General features: G+C 42.7%; 1 protein-coding gene across 3 annotated transcripts in view; it reads right to left on the minus strand.

Moving 5' to 3' along the window:
- Window positions 1–15665, minus strand: part of LOC124389018 (glutamate receptor ionotropic, delta-1-like) — a 282312-nt gene that overhangs the window by 42879 nt on the left and 223768 nt on the right. For all 3 annotated transcript variants that reach the window (XM_046854216.1, XM_046854217.1, XM_046854218.1), the window contains exons 5-6: window positions 15287–15340; window positions 8464–8637 (exon numbers count right to left, since the gene is read on the minus strand). In XM_046854216.1, coding sequence (XP_046710172.1) covers window positions 8464–8637; window positions 15287–15340 — 228 coding nt within the window. The remainder of the gene's footprint in view (window positions 1–8463; window positions 8638–15286; window positions 15341–15665) is intronic.

Raw genomic sequence — 15665 nt, forward strand, 5'->3', positions numbered from 1 at the left:
TGTGGTGTATGGAGTGTGTACAGAGTGTGTATGGTGTATGGAGTGTGTATGTAGTGTGTATGGAGTCTGTACAGAGTGTGTTTGTGGTGTATGGAGTGTGTCTGTGGTGTATGGAGTGTATGTGGTGTATGGAGTGTGTACAGGGTATGTATGTGGTGTATGGAGTCTGTACAGAGTGTGTATGGAGTGTGTGGAGTCTGTACAGAGTGTGTATGTGGTGTATGGAGTGTGTATGTGGTGTATGGAGTGTGTATGTGGTGTATGGAGTGTGTACAGAGTGTGTATGTGTGTATTGAGTGTGTATGTAGTGTGTATGGAGTCTGTTCAGAGTGTGTTTGTGGTGTATGAGTGTGTATAGTGTATGGAGTGTATATAGTGTTTATGTGGTGTATGGAGTTTGTAGAGTGTGTATGTGGTGTATGGAGTCTGTACAGAGTGTGTATGTGGTGTATGGAGTGTGTAGAGAGTGTGTATGTGGTGTATGGAGTCTGTACAGAGTGTGTATGTAGTGTATGGAGTCTCTACAGAGTGTGTATGTGGTGTATGGATTCTGTATGTAGTGTGTATGTGGTGTATGGAGTGTGTATAGAGTGTTTATGTGGTGTATGTGGTGTATGGAGTGTGTAGTGTGTATGTATGGAGTGTGTATGGAGTGTAGGAGTGTGTATAGAGTGTTTATGTGGTGTATGGAGTGTGTATGTGGTGTATGGAGTGTGTATGTAGTGTGTATGGAGTTTGTACAGAGTGTGTTTGTTGTGTATGGAGTGTATGTGGTGTATGTAGTGTTTATGTGGTGTATGGAGTGTGTAGAGAGTGTGTATGTGGTATGGAGTGTGTACAGAGTGTGTATGTGGTGTATGGAGTGTGTAGAGAGTGTGTATGTGGTGTATGGAGTCTGTACAGAGTGTGTATAAGGTGTATGGAGTGTGTTGGTGGTGTATTGAGTGTGTACAGAGTGTGTATGTGGTGTATGGAGTGTGTAGAGAGTGTGTATGTGGTGTATGGAGTCTGTACAGAGTGTGTATGAGGTGTATGGAGTGTGTTGGTGGTGTATTGAGTGTACAGAGTGTGTATGTGGTGTATGGAGTGTGTACAGAGTGTGTATGTGGTGTATGGAGTGTGTATGTCGTGTATGGAGGGTGTATGTGGTGTATGGAGTGTGTATGGAGGTTATGGATTGTGTAAAGATTGTGTGTGTGGTGTATGGAGTGTGTATAGAGTGTGTATGGAGTGTGTATGTAGTGTGTATGTGGTGTATGGAGTGTGTACAGAGTGTGTATGTGGTGTTTGGAGTTTGTACAGAGTGTGTATGTGGTGTATGGAGTGTGTACAGAGTGTGTATGTGGTGTATGGAGTGTGTACAGAGTGTGTATGTAGTGTATGGAGTGTGTATGTGGTGTATGGAGTGTGTACAGAGTGTATGTGGTGTATGGAATGTGTATGGAGTCTGTACAGAGTGTGTATGTGGTGTATGGAGTGTGTACAGTGTGTATGTAGTGTGTGGAGTGTGTACAGAGTGTGTATGGTGTATGGAGTGTGTATATAGTGTGTATGTGGTGTATGGAGTGTGTATGGAGTGTGTATGAGTGTGTACAGAGTGTGTATGTAGTGTATGGAGTCTCTACAGAGTGTGTATGTGGTGTATGGATTCTGTATGTAGTGTGTATGTGGTGTATGGAGTGTGTATGAGTGTGTATGTGGTGTATGGAGTGTGTATGGAGTGTGTATAGAGTGTGTATGGAGTGTAGGAGTGTGTATAGAGTGTTTATGTGGTGTATGGAGTGTGTATGTGGTGTATGGAGTGTGTATGGAGTTTGTACAGAGTGTGTTTGTTGTGTATGGAGTGTGTATGTGGTGTATGTAGTGTTTATGTGGTGTATGGAGTGTGTAGAGAGTGTGTATGTGGTGTATGGAGTCTGTACAGAGTGTGTATGTGGTGTATGGAGTGTGTACAGAGTGTGTATGTGTGTATGGAGTCTGTACAGAGTGTGTATGTGGTGTATGGAGTGTGTTGGTGGTGTATTGAGTGTGTACAGAGTGTGTATGTGGTGTATGGAGTGTGTACAGAGTGTGTATGTAGTGTGTATGGAGTGTGTACAGAGTGTGTATGTAGTGTATGGAGTCTGTACAGAGTGTGTATGTGGTGTATGGAGTGTGTATGGTGTATGGAGTGTGTATGGAGTGTGTATGAGTGTGTATGTGGTGTATGGAGTGTGTATGGAGTGTGTATAGAGTGTGTATGGAGTGTATGTGGTGTATGGAGTGTGTATGTGGTGTATGGAGTGTGTATGTGGTGTATGGAGTGTGTATGGAGTTTGTACAGAGTGTGTTTGTTGTGTATGGAGTGTGTATGTGGTGTATGTAGTGTTTATGTGGTGTATGGACTGTGAAGAGAGTGTGTATGTGGTGTATGGAGTCTGTACAGAGTGTGTATGTGGTGTATGGAGTGTGTAGAGTGTGTATGTGTGTATGTGGTGTATGGAGTCTGTACAGAGTGTGTATGAGTGTATGGAGTGTGTTGGTGGTGTATTGAGTGTGTACAGAGTGTGTATGTGGTGTATGGAGTGTGTACAGAGTGTGTATGTGTGTATGGAGTGTGTACAGAGTGTGTATGTAGTGTGTATGGAGTCTATACAGAGTGTGTATGTGGTTTATGGAGTGTGTATGGAGTGTGTATGTGTATGGAGTCTGTACAGAGTGTGTGTATGTAGTGTATGGAGTCTATACAGAGTGTGTGTATGTGGTGTATGGAGTGTGTATGTGTGGTGTATGGAGTGTGTATGTGGTGTATGGAGTGTGTATGAGGTGTATGGAGTGTGTAGAGTGTGTATGTGTGTATGTAGTGTGTATGGAGTGTGTATATAGTGTGTATGTGTGGTGTATGGAGTGTGTACAGAGTGTGTATGGAGTTTGTACAGAGTGTGTATGGTGTATGGAGTGTGTACAGAGTGTGTATGTGGTGTATGGAATGTGTATGGAGTCTGTACAGAGTGTGTATGTGGTGTATGGAGTGTGTACAGAGTGTGTATGTAGTGTATGGAGTGTGTACAGAGTGTGTATGTGGTGTATGGAGTGTGTATAGTGTGTATGTGTGGTGTATGGAGTGTGTATGGAGTGTGTATGGAGTCTGTACAGAGTGTGTATGTAGTGTATGGAGTCTCTACAGAGTGTGTATGTGGTGTATGGATTCTGTATGTAGTGTGTATGTGGTGTATGGAGTGTGTATAGTGTGTATGTGTGTGTATGTGTATGGAGTGTGTATGGAGTGTGTATAGAGTGTGTATGGAGTGTAGGAGTGTGTATAGAGTGTTTATGTGGTGTATGGAGTGTGTATGTGGTGTATGGAGTGTGTATGTAGTGTGTATGGAGTCTGTACAGAGTGTGTATGTAGTGTATGGAGTCTATACAGAGTGTGTATGTGGTGTATGGAGTGTGTATGTCGTGTATGGAGGGTGTATGTGGTGTATGGAGTGTGTATGGAGGTTATGGATTGTGTAAAGATTGTGTGTGTGGTGTATGGAGTGTGTATAGAGTGTGTATGGAGTGTGTATGTAGTGTGTATGTGGTGTATGGAGTGTGTACAGAGTGTGTATGTGGTGTTTGGAGTTTGTACAGAGTGTGTATGTGGTGTATGGAGTGTGTACAGAGTGTGTATGTGGTGTATGGAGTGTGTACAGAGTGTGTATGTAGTGTATGGAGTCTGTTCAGAGTGTGTATGTGGTGTATGGAGTGTGTATGTGGTGTATGGAGTGTGTACAGAGTGTGTATGTAGTGTATGGAGTCTGTACAGAGTGTGTATGTGGTGTATGGAGTGTGTATGTGGTGTATGGAGTGTATGGAGTCTGTACAGAGTGTGTATGTGGTGTATGGAGTGTGTATGTGGTGTATGGAGTGTGTACAGAGTGTGTATGTGGTGTATGGAATGTGTATGGAGTCTGTACAGAGTGTATGTGGTGTATGGAGTGTGTAGAGTGTGTATGTGGTGTATGGAGTCTGTACAAAGTGTGTATGTAGTCTATGGAGTCTCTACAGAGTGTGTATGTGGTGTATGGAGTGTGTATGTAGTGTGTATGTGGTGTATGGAGTGTGTATGTAGTGTATGGAGTGTGTATGTAGTGTATGGAGTGTATAGAGTGTATGGAGTGTATGGAGTGTGTATAGAGTGTATGGAGTGGTTGAGTGTGTATGTGGTGTATGGAGTGTGTATAGAGTGTGTATGGAGTGTGTGTGTGTATGTAGTGTATGTGGTGTATGGAGTGTGTATAGAGTGTGTATGTGGTGTATGGAGTGTGTTTGTAGTGTATGGAGTGTGTATGTGGTGTATGGAGTGTGTTTGGAGTGTATGGAGTGTGTATGTGGTGTATGGAGTGTGTATAGAGTGTGTATGTGGTGTATGGAGTGTGTACAGAGTGTGTATGGAGTGTATGGAGTGTGTATGTGGTGTATGGAGTGTGTACAGAGTGTGTATGGAGTGTGTATAGAGTGTTTATGTGGTGTATGGAGTGTGTACAGAGTGTGTATGGAGTGTGTATAGAGTGTGTATGTGGTGTATGGAGTGTGTACAGAGTGTGTATGGAGTGTGTATGTGGTGTATGTAAAACACTATAAAACACCATCTATACCATCACCGACTATAAAACACCATCTTCTAGAATGGTGAATGCGGATGCTTCTCTGGCAGATGAGCTAACCACGCTAGCGGCGGTAGCGGCACAACCAGCCTGCACCCCGAGAGAGCCGGAGAGGTAAACACGTTCACCATCTCGGAGCATGATGTGAGGAGGGCATTCAAGAGAGTGAATACCAGGAAGGCAGCAGGACCAGATGCTATCACAGGTCGGGTTCTGAAAGGCTGCGCTGACCAGCTAGCACCTGTGTTCATTAAGATATTCAACATCTCCCTGGAACAGTCTGTTGTCCCCTCATGTTTCAAACAGTCCACCATTGTTCCTGTCCTGAAGAAACCCCAGCCCGCCTGCCTTAACGACTACCGCCCTGTAGCTCAGACCTCAGTAGTGATGAAGTGCTTTGAGAGACTGGTCAGAGACTTCATCACTGCATCACTACCAGACACACTGGACCCACTACAGTTTGCGTACCATCAGAACCGCTCTACTGAGGACGCCATTGCTCATCTCCTCCACACCACGATGAGCCACCTGGACCAAAGAAACGGGAATTATGCAAAGATGTTGTTTGTGGACTACAGTTCAGCATTTAACACCATAATTCCCTCCACACTCACCTCTAAGTTGGAGGTCCTGGGACTCAGCCTGCCGCTGTGTCAGTGGATCTCTAACTTCCTGACAGACAGACCACAAGCTGTACGGGTGGGAAAACACACCTCATCCACCCTCACCCTCAGCACTGGAGCTCCCCAGGGTTGTGTTCTGAGCCCCCTGCTGTACTCGCTGTACACATATGACTGTGTGGCCACATTCAACTGCACCACCATCATCAAGTTTGCTGACGACACTGTTGTGGTGGGCCTGATCTCCAACAACGACGAGATGGCCTACCTTCAGGAGGTTAAAAACTTAGAGATAGTGCCAGGAGAACAACCTTCTCTTGAACGTCAGCAAGACTAAGGAGTTGATAGTGGACTTCAGCACGAAGCAGGAGCACCATGCAGGATAGGCGAGCCCTCCAGGGGGTGGTGCGTTCAGCTAAAGTACCATCCACACCAAGCTCCCTGACCTGCAGGACATCTACAGCACGTGGTCTACTGCCATAAGGATTTTCTTTGTATATACATTTTTCTCTTTGTTCACATACTGTACATATCTTTATTTATCCTTTATATCTTATATTTTATTTTATATAGTTTTTATACTTTATACTTTATTTATCTGCTTTTTTTTCTTTCTCCCCACCCTATTGCCCTCATGCCGGACTGTCGTTTAAAAGCATTTCACTGCATGTCGTACCCTGTATGTACAGTTGTGTTCAAAATTATTCAACCCCCAATGCTGTAAATGGTTTTAGGGAATTTAGTGTACATTTGTAATTGTATTCAGAATGAAATCCTACAAGGACTTCTTAAAGAACCATATGCAACTAAAATGACATCAATTAGTTTTGTAATACAGTAGTAAATGTTTCTTTTGTGAATTCTTCATTGACATAATTATTCAACCCCTTAAAGACTACCACTCTGAAGAACAGAGGTTCAATGAAGTGTTTTCAATCAGGTATTGAAAACACCTGTGGATATCAGGGAGCAGCAATAAAGCCTAATAAGCACCAATTAGGCAGCTTTAAAATGACTGTGATACTCAGCTCCTTCTAGACATTTACTGGTGTGGTTACAAACATGGTGAGGTCAAGAGAATGGTCCAGGAAGACAAGAGAACAGGTGATTACTCTTCACAGGAAGGGCAATGGCTATAAGAAGATTGCAAAGATGTTAAACATACCAAGAGACACCATAGGAAGCATCATTCGCAAATTCAAGGCAAAGGGCACTGTTGAAACGCTACCTGGTCGTGGCAGAAAGAAGATGCTGACTTCGACTGCTGTGCGCTACCTGAAGCGTAGAGTGGAGAAAAGTCCCGTGTGACTGCTGAGGAACTGAGAAAAGATTTGTCAGATGTGGGTACTGAAGTTTCTGCTCAGACAATACGGCGCACCCTGCGTAATGAAGGCCTCCATGCCAGAACTCCCAGGCGCACCTTGCTGTCCCCAAAGAATAAGAAGAGTCGACTGCAGTATGCCAAAAGTCATGTGGACAAACCACAGAAGTTTTGGGATAGTGTTCTGTGGACTGATGAAACAAAATTAGAACTGTTTGGGCCCATGGATCAACGCTATGTTTGGAGGAGGAAGAACAAGGCCTATGAAGAAAAGAACACCTTGCCTACTGTGAAGCATGGCGGGGGTCAATCATGCTTTGGGGCTGTTTTGCTTCTGCAGGTACTGGGAAGCTTCAGCGTGCAAGGTACCATGAATTCTCTTCAGTACCAGGAGATATTGGATGACAATGTGATGCAGTCCGTCACAAACCTGAGGCTTGGAAGACGTTGGACCTTTCAACAGGACAATGATCCCAAGCATACCTCCAAGTCCACTAGAGCATGGTTGCAGATTAAAGGCTGGAACATTTTGAAGTGGCCATCGCAGTCACCAGACTTAAATCCGATTAAGAACCTCTGGTGGGACTTAAAGAAAGCAGTTGCAGTGCGCAAGCCTAAGAATGTGACTGAACTGGAGGCTTTTGCCCATGATGAATGGGCGAAGATACCCGTAGATCGCTGCAAGACACTTGTGTCAAGCTATGCTTCACGTTTAAAAGCTGTTATAACTGTAAAAGGATGTTGTACTAAGTACTAAGATTGAATGTCACTTGGGGGTTGAATAAAACTGATAATGATGTGAGCTCAGAAAAGACATTTGTGGTTATTTCATTATAAATGTTATGTTATATTTGTCTGACCTACACGTGCCTCTTTGATTTAATTGTAAGCAGGATGACTGAATGATCATAATCAATGTCAAACCGACCAAAACAATCAATTTCAGTGGGGGTTGAATAATTTTGAACACAACTGTATGTGTATGTGATGAATAAAAATTTGATTTGATTGATTTGATTTGTATGGAGTGTGTATAGAGTGTGTATGTGGTGTATGGAGTGTATATAGAGTGTGTTTGTGGTATATGGAGTGTGTATAGAGTGTGTACAGAGTGTGTATGGAGTGTATAGTGTGTTTGTGGTATATGGAGTGTGTATAGAGTGTGTATGGAGTGTATGGAGTGTGTATGTGGTGTATGGAGTGTATAGAGTGTGTATGGAGTGTGTATAGAGTGTGTATGTGGTGTACAGAGTGTGTACAGAGTGTGTATGGAGTGTATAGAGTGTGTACAGAGTGTGTATGTGGTGTATGGAGTGTGTATGTGGTGTATGGAGGTGTATAGAGTGTGTATGTGGTGTATGGAGTGTGTATAGAGTGTGTATGGTGTATGGAGTGTGTATAGAGTGTGTATGTGGTGTATGGAGTGTGTATAGAGTGTGTTTGTGGTGTATGGAGTGTGTACAGAGTGTGTATGGAGTGTATAGAGTGTGTATGGAGTGTACAGAGTGTGTATGGAGTGTGTACAGAGTGTGTATGGAGTGTATAGAGTGTGTATGGAGTGTGTACAGGGTGTCGAGAGAGAATTCAGACTAAAGGTGAGTGTGAGGTTGCAGCGGTGTTTGGCAGCATCAGCAGGAGGAACTGTGAGAACAGTGCGAGCTGCGAGCAGTAAATTGGTTTTGAGCGTGAGCCTCAGTGAGGGTGTGTACGATCTGATGATACGGATTAAGTCTAATTAATGCTGAAAGCAGCTCATGTTCAAGGACGGCTGCTGTTGGTGCAGCTCAGAGCTTTAAACCCTGCTGATGCTGCAGCTCCTCACCCACACCACACAACCCTCACTGACTTCTGATTCCAGTTAACAATAATTAGCAGAGGAACAGGAGCAGACCTCGAGAGACTGCAGGTATCCCTCCTGAGGGTCACAGAGCAAAGAGGAGATGCGATGGCTGTTCCTCATACAGTTCACACTGCTGTCTCTCCACAGCGGGAAAATCTGCCGGATCACCGTCATCCTCCCCAAAGCACTGTGGGTCAGCTCCATGATCTCAGTGTCACTGATCTCCTGAAACACACACACACACAGATTACTGTTTAGATGCTGCTTTATTTACTATCACATTGTACAAGATTTAATTTTTAGCAGTAATGATGAAGGTCGTCATTTCCAGTCTTTATTCCTCAGAATCTTAGTGTTGTTGCTCCTCGTCTCACACTATTACAAAATCTCTCACTTTACAGAGACCTGAAATGTTCTCATCTTATCACTTTTATTATACTGTAATGAGCAGGAACATGGTGTAAAATCATCATCATCATCATCATCATCATTATCATCATCACACAATGAATTCAACTGAATTCAGATTATTAAACTGTTTGGTATTATATCTCACTGAACCTGATTCATCAAATTATTATCATGAACATCATGCCAAAGACATGAACATCTGAGCAAATCTGTGTATGTGTGTGTGTGTGTGTGTGTGTGTGTGTGTGTGCATGTGTGCGTGTGTGCGTGTGTGTGTGTGTGTGTGTGTGCGCATGTGTGAGTATGTGTGTGTTCATGTGTGCGTATGTGTGAGTGTGTGTGTGTGTGTTCATGTGTGCATGTGTGCGTGTGTGTGCGTGTGCGTGTGTGTGTGTGCGTGTGTGTGCGTGTGTGTGTGTGCGCGCAGGGTAAAATAGCCGCTGAAGGACTCGGGTGCTGTCCAGGTGCTGAAATATGTAAGTCTGCAGCTCAGATTTCTCTCGTTCAGTAATGTTTTTTGTTGTTAATTTTAATTTATGGATACTGGGTTTATAGAGTAAAAAACAAAAGTTTTATATTTACAAACAATATTTAGGAAAAAAAAAAACAGTACCTGACTTTAATAACGACCTTATATATCTGATTAACACAAATGTCCACAAGCACACTCCAAAATCTTGGGGAACCTCTTTGCAGAAGAGTGGAGAAAACTAGAAAAGCAAATTGGGACCCAATGTGGAATGCAATGCTCAAAAAGCACATACCGTACAAATGACCAGGTGTCCACAAACTTCTGGCAATAGAGTGCATTATTATTTTGTAATCAGTTAACAAAGTGAACTCCTGCTGCACTCACGTCCACACATCTACATCACAGCTATGGGTTTTTTACCTTCACATCTACATCACTTCACATCTCTGAGAGCCAATAAACATCTGGGTTAAGTTTTTCCTCTTTAAAACTCAACTTCATGGATTCTACATCTCTTTCTTGAACTGATATATAATGTATTATATAATCTGCCTGGATTTCTCGATGTTCCTGTATCTTGTTGAATGTGTTTTTGTGCTACGGTGTTGTATAAACCCTGCGCTCTCAGTGTCTGAGCCCCACAGCTACTCTCTGAGTGTTATGTAATCGTAACGCTACTTAGCGGACAAAACAGCCATTTTAGCTTTAGCATAAAAAGTGTGTGAATAGAAAAAAGGTCAGGAAGTATATCATGCATAACCATTTACACTGAGATGATCAGGGGATTGTGCAAAAAAAATCACATAATGATTCTTTAGGCGGGAAGAAAAAACCTGTAAAGAAGCTAATAGTAATCTCTGTATGGGTTTATTCAGACAGGATTAGTTTACCTTTAATTATGATGGAAATCTCATTTTGCATTTTATTTACATTCTATAAAATAACGAAAGAAAATTGTGTGTGTGTGTGTGTGTGTGTGTGATGTAAGCTTCAGTTGTGACATGACAGATGTTTTGTAAATAAATGAAGTAAAACAGCTCAGAACATGGAATATTCATCAACAAGATGCTGTTCAGCCATAATTCATCATCTCAGTGTCATTGTAAAGACAAGAAAACACACACACACACACACACACACACACACACACACACACACACACGCACACACTCCGTCAGCTGTCTCTGATGGATAACAGGTAGTAGAGTGACTGAGAAAGTAGGAGATCAAGTGGACATCCTCTCTGCAGATAGAACCCTGTGAATGTTCCTCAGTGTTCCTCAGAGATCACCTGATCCTTCACACTAAGGCCTGTCAGTGTCTCCTCACACTGAGGGTCTGCAGCTCCTCTAATTATTTCACACTCTGCTGTTCCACGTCTGCAGGGGTGAAGTGGAGGAATTTAGCTGTACCTCAATGACAATCTTACCACAAGATAGTGAAGATTCGAAAAACATACAAACAGAAACCTACAGTCTAGAACTTACAAACAGGAACCTAGAGACAAGAAACTGTTGACTAGAAACCATAGACTAGAACCTACAGTCTAGAACTTACAGACAGGAACCTCACAGTCAGTTTCTCCTCACAAAGTGCTTATTCACTCTACTGGTTGGATGTTTTGGAGGAAACCTGAGATCAGGTGATGATGAGAAAACGAAACTGCAGTAGATTGTAATTAAAAAGAAATGAAGTTGCATTAATCAGGCAGAACTCTCAGCAGCTAATGATAATTATAGAGCATGGACAGGTTGAGAAGATGCTGATGATCTGTCAGTAATGTGAGTGAAGTGTGTGTTCCTGTGCTGCATTCTGCTGCTCAATAGAGAGAAAATAGATGGTACAAAAAAAGATCCATTGAGGTTTCAATGCTACAGCGTTCAGTGAGTGAAGAAGAAGATGGAGAGATTCCTCCAGCAGAACGTTCTGCCTCACACTGATCAGTCTGAGTGCTCTGGAGCGCTCCTCTCCTTCCTGTGCTCTTTATTAAAATATAATGTGAAGTTGAATAAATAATGAGGACGGATTCAAGGACGCACAACATTAGTCAAATTCAGTGTTGGGGAATTGTGTAAAACGAAGCGATCTGCATCTTCACCGTCACAACACTTCCTTCATAAATATTTAACATCTGCATATACTGTAGTACACAACGGCATGCGCGAGCCGCATTAGCCTAGTCTCATAACGCTAACGTAAACAAAAGCTGTGTTCCAGAGACAGCATTAGTAAAGTCGACACACGCTTAAACATTCCAAACTCACTGCGTGAATGTAGTGAAAATTAAACACCATCTGCTGATGTATAAATGGCTCTTAATCTACTTTTGAGATGATTAGAGAGTGTGTTTGTGTTGCAGATGTTAAAGCAGTCTGTTCTGTAGGCACTACACAGGGCACGAGTCGAGGTCTGATACCGAACACCACATTACTGACACACAGGATGGAAAGTGTCAGATAAACATCACGGATAAACGTTATAGAAACTTCTCACCAGATCATTAGAATCACCTGCATGGGTTTGTCATGAGATGAAGGTGAAGACAAATTCTGGGCTTTTTTTATTAATATATAGAAAAAAAACAAGAAACAGCAGATGAGAAGAATCAGGAAAGACCAGCAGTAGCAGAGTGTGAGATGCAGGATGGGATCCACAGGAGCTTATGAACAGAAATGCAGTCCAATGCAGAATGTTTAAAGAAAATGTTTCTGAGATGAGGATATGAGGATTTTCAGTAGCATTTAGTATAGTTAAGATCTTGTACTTCTGATCAGAAGGCTATGAGTTCAAACTCCAGAAACTCTTAACCTTCACCTGCTCGCTGTATAAAAGAGATATCTGTGTATGGCTGTGGAAAATGGTGTCCGTCTCTGAACATCCTGATATCTAACATTTCACCTGGCCATGTGGGCACAAGGTTCAGAATCATGTGTTATTAAAAATAAGATCAAGAAAGAGGAGAAGGAGGTGAAGTAAGACAAGAAGAATGAGATGAAGTATGAGAAGGAGGAGAAAATGAAGAAGGAGAGGAGGAAGGAGCTGACGGGTGGGGGAGGGGTCTCTATCAGCAGACAGGAAACAGAAGCTGAATTATAAAAGAGAAACAGGAAGTTAAAAGAGAAATGTCTGTGGCAGTAATATAAAGGATGAAGGTGTAAACACACACACACACACACACACACACACACACACACACACAGTAATAACGGGGTAAGGAGTAAGTGGTGGTACTAATTAGCTGCCATGGTAACAGGAAACGAGTTCAGGAAGTGTTGAGCATGTTAGGGAAGTGAAGTGAGGGGATGAGGAACAAAGCAGTGATGTGATGATGAAAAAATTCTCTCTTTTTCTGTTCATTCTTCACGACTATAACGTGATTATAACGTGAGAATACACAGTGTTAAAAGACGTTGAGTATCAAAACGTTGCATCTTTAACTATCAGCAACAACGTTCTGAGGTTCCTAACCACAACAATCCTCCTGAAACCTGATCTTCTGCACCAGAAGTCTTCTCCAGCTGCAGCAAACCCAGTAACTGGTTCCTATACCTGACATGTGTAAAGCTCATCAGTGCAGCATGATCCATGACTTTTCTTCTCACCAACACAGTGTGAAGGAAATGTGTGATATTACAGCCTTTCAGTTGGAGAGTAACAGCTGAGACGTCACCACAGATGTCTTCACAATATCTCACAGCTTTTTGAGGATTTTATAGAACATGTTATTAAAGTCATTTTAAAAGAGCTCAAGTAGAGGTTTACACACACACACACACACACACACGCACGCACGCACACACACGCACGCAAACACACACACACACACACACACACGCACAAACACACACACACACACACCACGCCGCACACACGCAAACACACACACACGCCGCACGCACGCAAACACACACACACGCACGCACACACACACACGCACACACACACGCACACAAGCACAAACACACACACACACGCACAAACACAGACACACACGCACAAATACACAAACACACACACATACACAAACACACACAAACACACACACACACGCCGCACACACACACGCACACACACACACGCACACACACACGCCGCACACACACACACACCACGCCGCACACACGCAACACACACACACACGCGCACACACACACGCACGCAAACACACACACGCACACGCACAAACACACACGCACACACACGCACACACACACACACACACACACACACGCACAAACACAGACACACACACACACATGCACAAACACACACGCACAACAATACAACACATAACATTAAAAAAGTAAACAATTGGACAAATAAGACAAAAATGTTTTTCAAAGTTTCATCTAAACAGTTACTTTCTGCAGATAAAGCAGTCAAACACACACATGCGTTTTCTACAGAAAAATACATTTTGTTTAGAAAGTTCTTCTCAACACTGCTGCAGATGTTCCCACTAATGTGTTGCACTTTTAAGCTGCTTTGCTTTTACCCTTCTGTCCAGTTAATCCCAAACCAGCTCCATCGGGTTTAAGTCTGCATACTGTGTCCAGTCCACGGTTTGAAGCCCACTGTCTTGTTCTTTTCTGCTACAGTAGTTCTGACAGCCTGGAGGTGTGTTCTGGGTCTTTATCTTGCTGTAGGATGAATTCCTGATCAACTATTCCTATACCAGAGGGTCTTGTACGGTGCTGTTCATTTGTGTGCTTCAGGGTTCGGGGTGACACCCACTGAGGAACCATCTTTTCTCCTGCTAGATGGTGTACAAAAACACAATCATTTCAATCTTTGGTTCATTGATCCACAAGACCTTCTTCTAGTCTTAAGTGGTCCACTGGTGGTGCTTTCTGGCCCAGACAAGCCCCTTTTTCTTTTTTTTTCATCTTAAAAATGTTCTTTTCTCACAGCCACTCGACCTGTCAGACCTGCAGCTGAAAGTCTTCTCTTCACAGTTCTAACTGAGACTCGATTACGTTGGCCAGTGTTACGCTGTGCTTGAAGCTGATGTTCTGAGAGCCACCAATCACATTGACTCTCAGAAATGTGGCTTCTGGTTGTGTTTTGACTTTGGGTCTGGCAGATTTTTCCTTTTGGAGTCTGTACGTTTTGATGCTGTAGTAAAATTTTCTCAATGGTACCTTTTTTTTTGCAGTTTCTCTGTGGGAAAGCTCTACACCTTTAGGGGTTATTATTGTCTGTCTTGCTTTGGTAATTTCATTTTCTCCTCCTTACTAAAGCAATATACTACTTCCTGCAGTACAAGCGGGTTTAGTACACAGTCTTCTGTACTTCTGTACTATCTGAGGATATTGACTGGACTTCACTGTTATTCACTGGCTTCAGCTCAAAACTGTACCAGGAAGGAATTTTAGAGCTATATATTATTTATTTATTTATTCACTGAAATTTAACAATAAAAAAAAAAAACATTAACTGTCCCATAGACTGTATTTCATATTAATGTTGAAATTTTCTCAGTTTTACTCGATTTTGTTATTTTTAAATAAACCTGACCAACGCATTGATACGAAACCCACTGATTCAGTTTTTATGCAGATAAAATTAAAACAGAGAAGCAGCAGCTTTTTCCCTTCAGAGAGCCTAAAGATACAACAAACCTTGTACACAAACACACACACACACACACACACACACACACACACACACACACACACACACACACACACACACACACAGCGCACACACACACACACGCACACACACACACACACACACACACACACACACACACACACACACACATTGTAAATGCATAACACAAAAGGTGTGTTTAACACATCAGGATCTCGTGGTGTTTGTGGAGATGTATTATGAGTGTACGTCTGTGTGGAGACAGGATTTATTCAGAGGAGCAAACAGATGATGATCCTACACTTTTCAATAAGAGGAACTGAAGATGAAGAGTTTATTCTCATACAGAGAAAGTAGGAAGGGAAACTCAGCGCAAGTGAAGTAGTTTTCTCTTACCTCATTCACAAATACCCAGTGACTGTCTTTGGAGGCCAGGTTGGTTTCTACAGCCTGTGGAAAAGGAGAAACAGAGCAAGGTAATGAGTCCAGACTCCAGGAGATTAATACAGTCACGTCTACAGAGATGAACTCAGGATCACATGCTGATCAACACCATGCTCAGGACACGTTTCTGCTCCGGACACATCGCATCACACAGCGTTACAGGGCAGAGAGAACTCAGCGTAATTCATCATGGGGAGAAGATTACACACCTCCTCACTGAGCTCTGACACATTACACACACACACACACACTAGTGATGGGAAGATCAGATCACTTTAGTGACTTGGTTCAAAATGAACGAATTGTTTTTGTCATTTCATTCCTTTGATCA

The sequence above is a fragment of the Silurus meridionalis genome, chromosome 7, assembly GCF_014805685.1.
Source record: "Silurus meridionalis isolate SWU-2019-XX chromosome 7, ASM1480568v1, whole genome shotgun sequence".
Lineage (NCBI taxonomy): Eukaryota > Metazoa > Chordata > Actinopteri > Siluriformes > Siluridae > Silurus > Silurus meridionalis.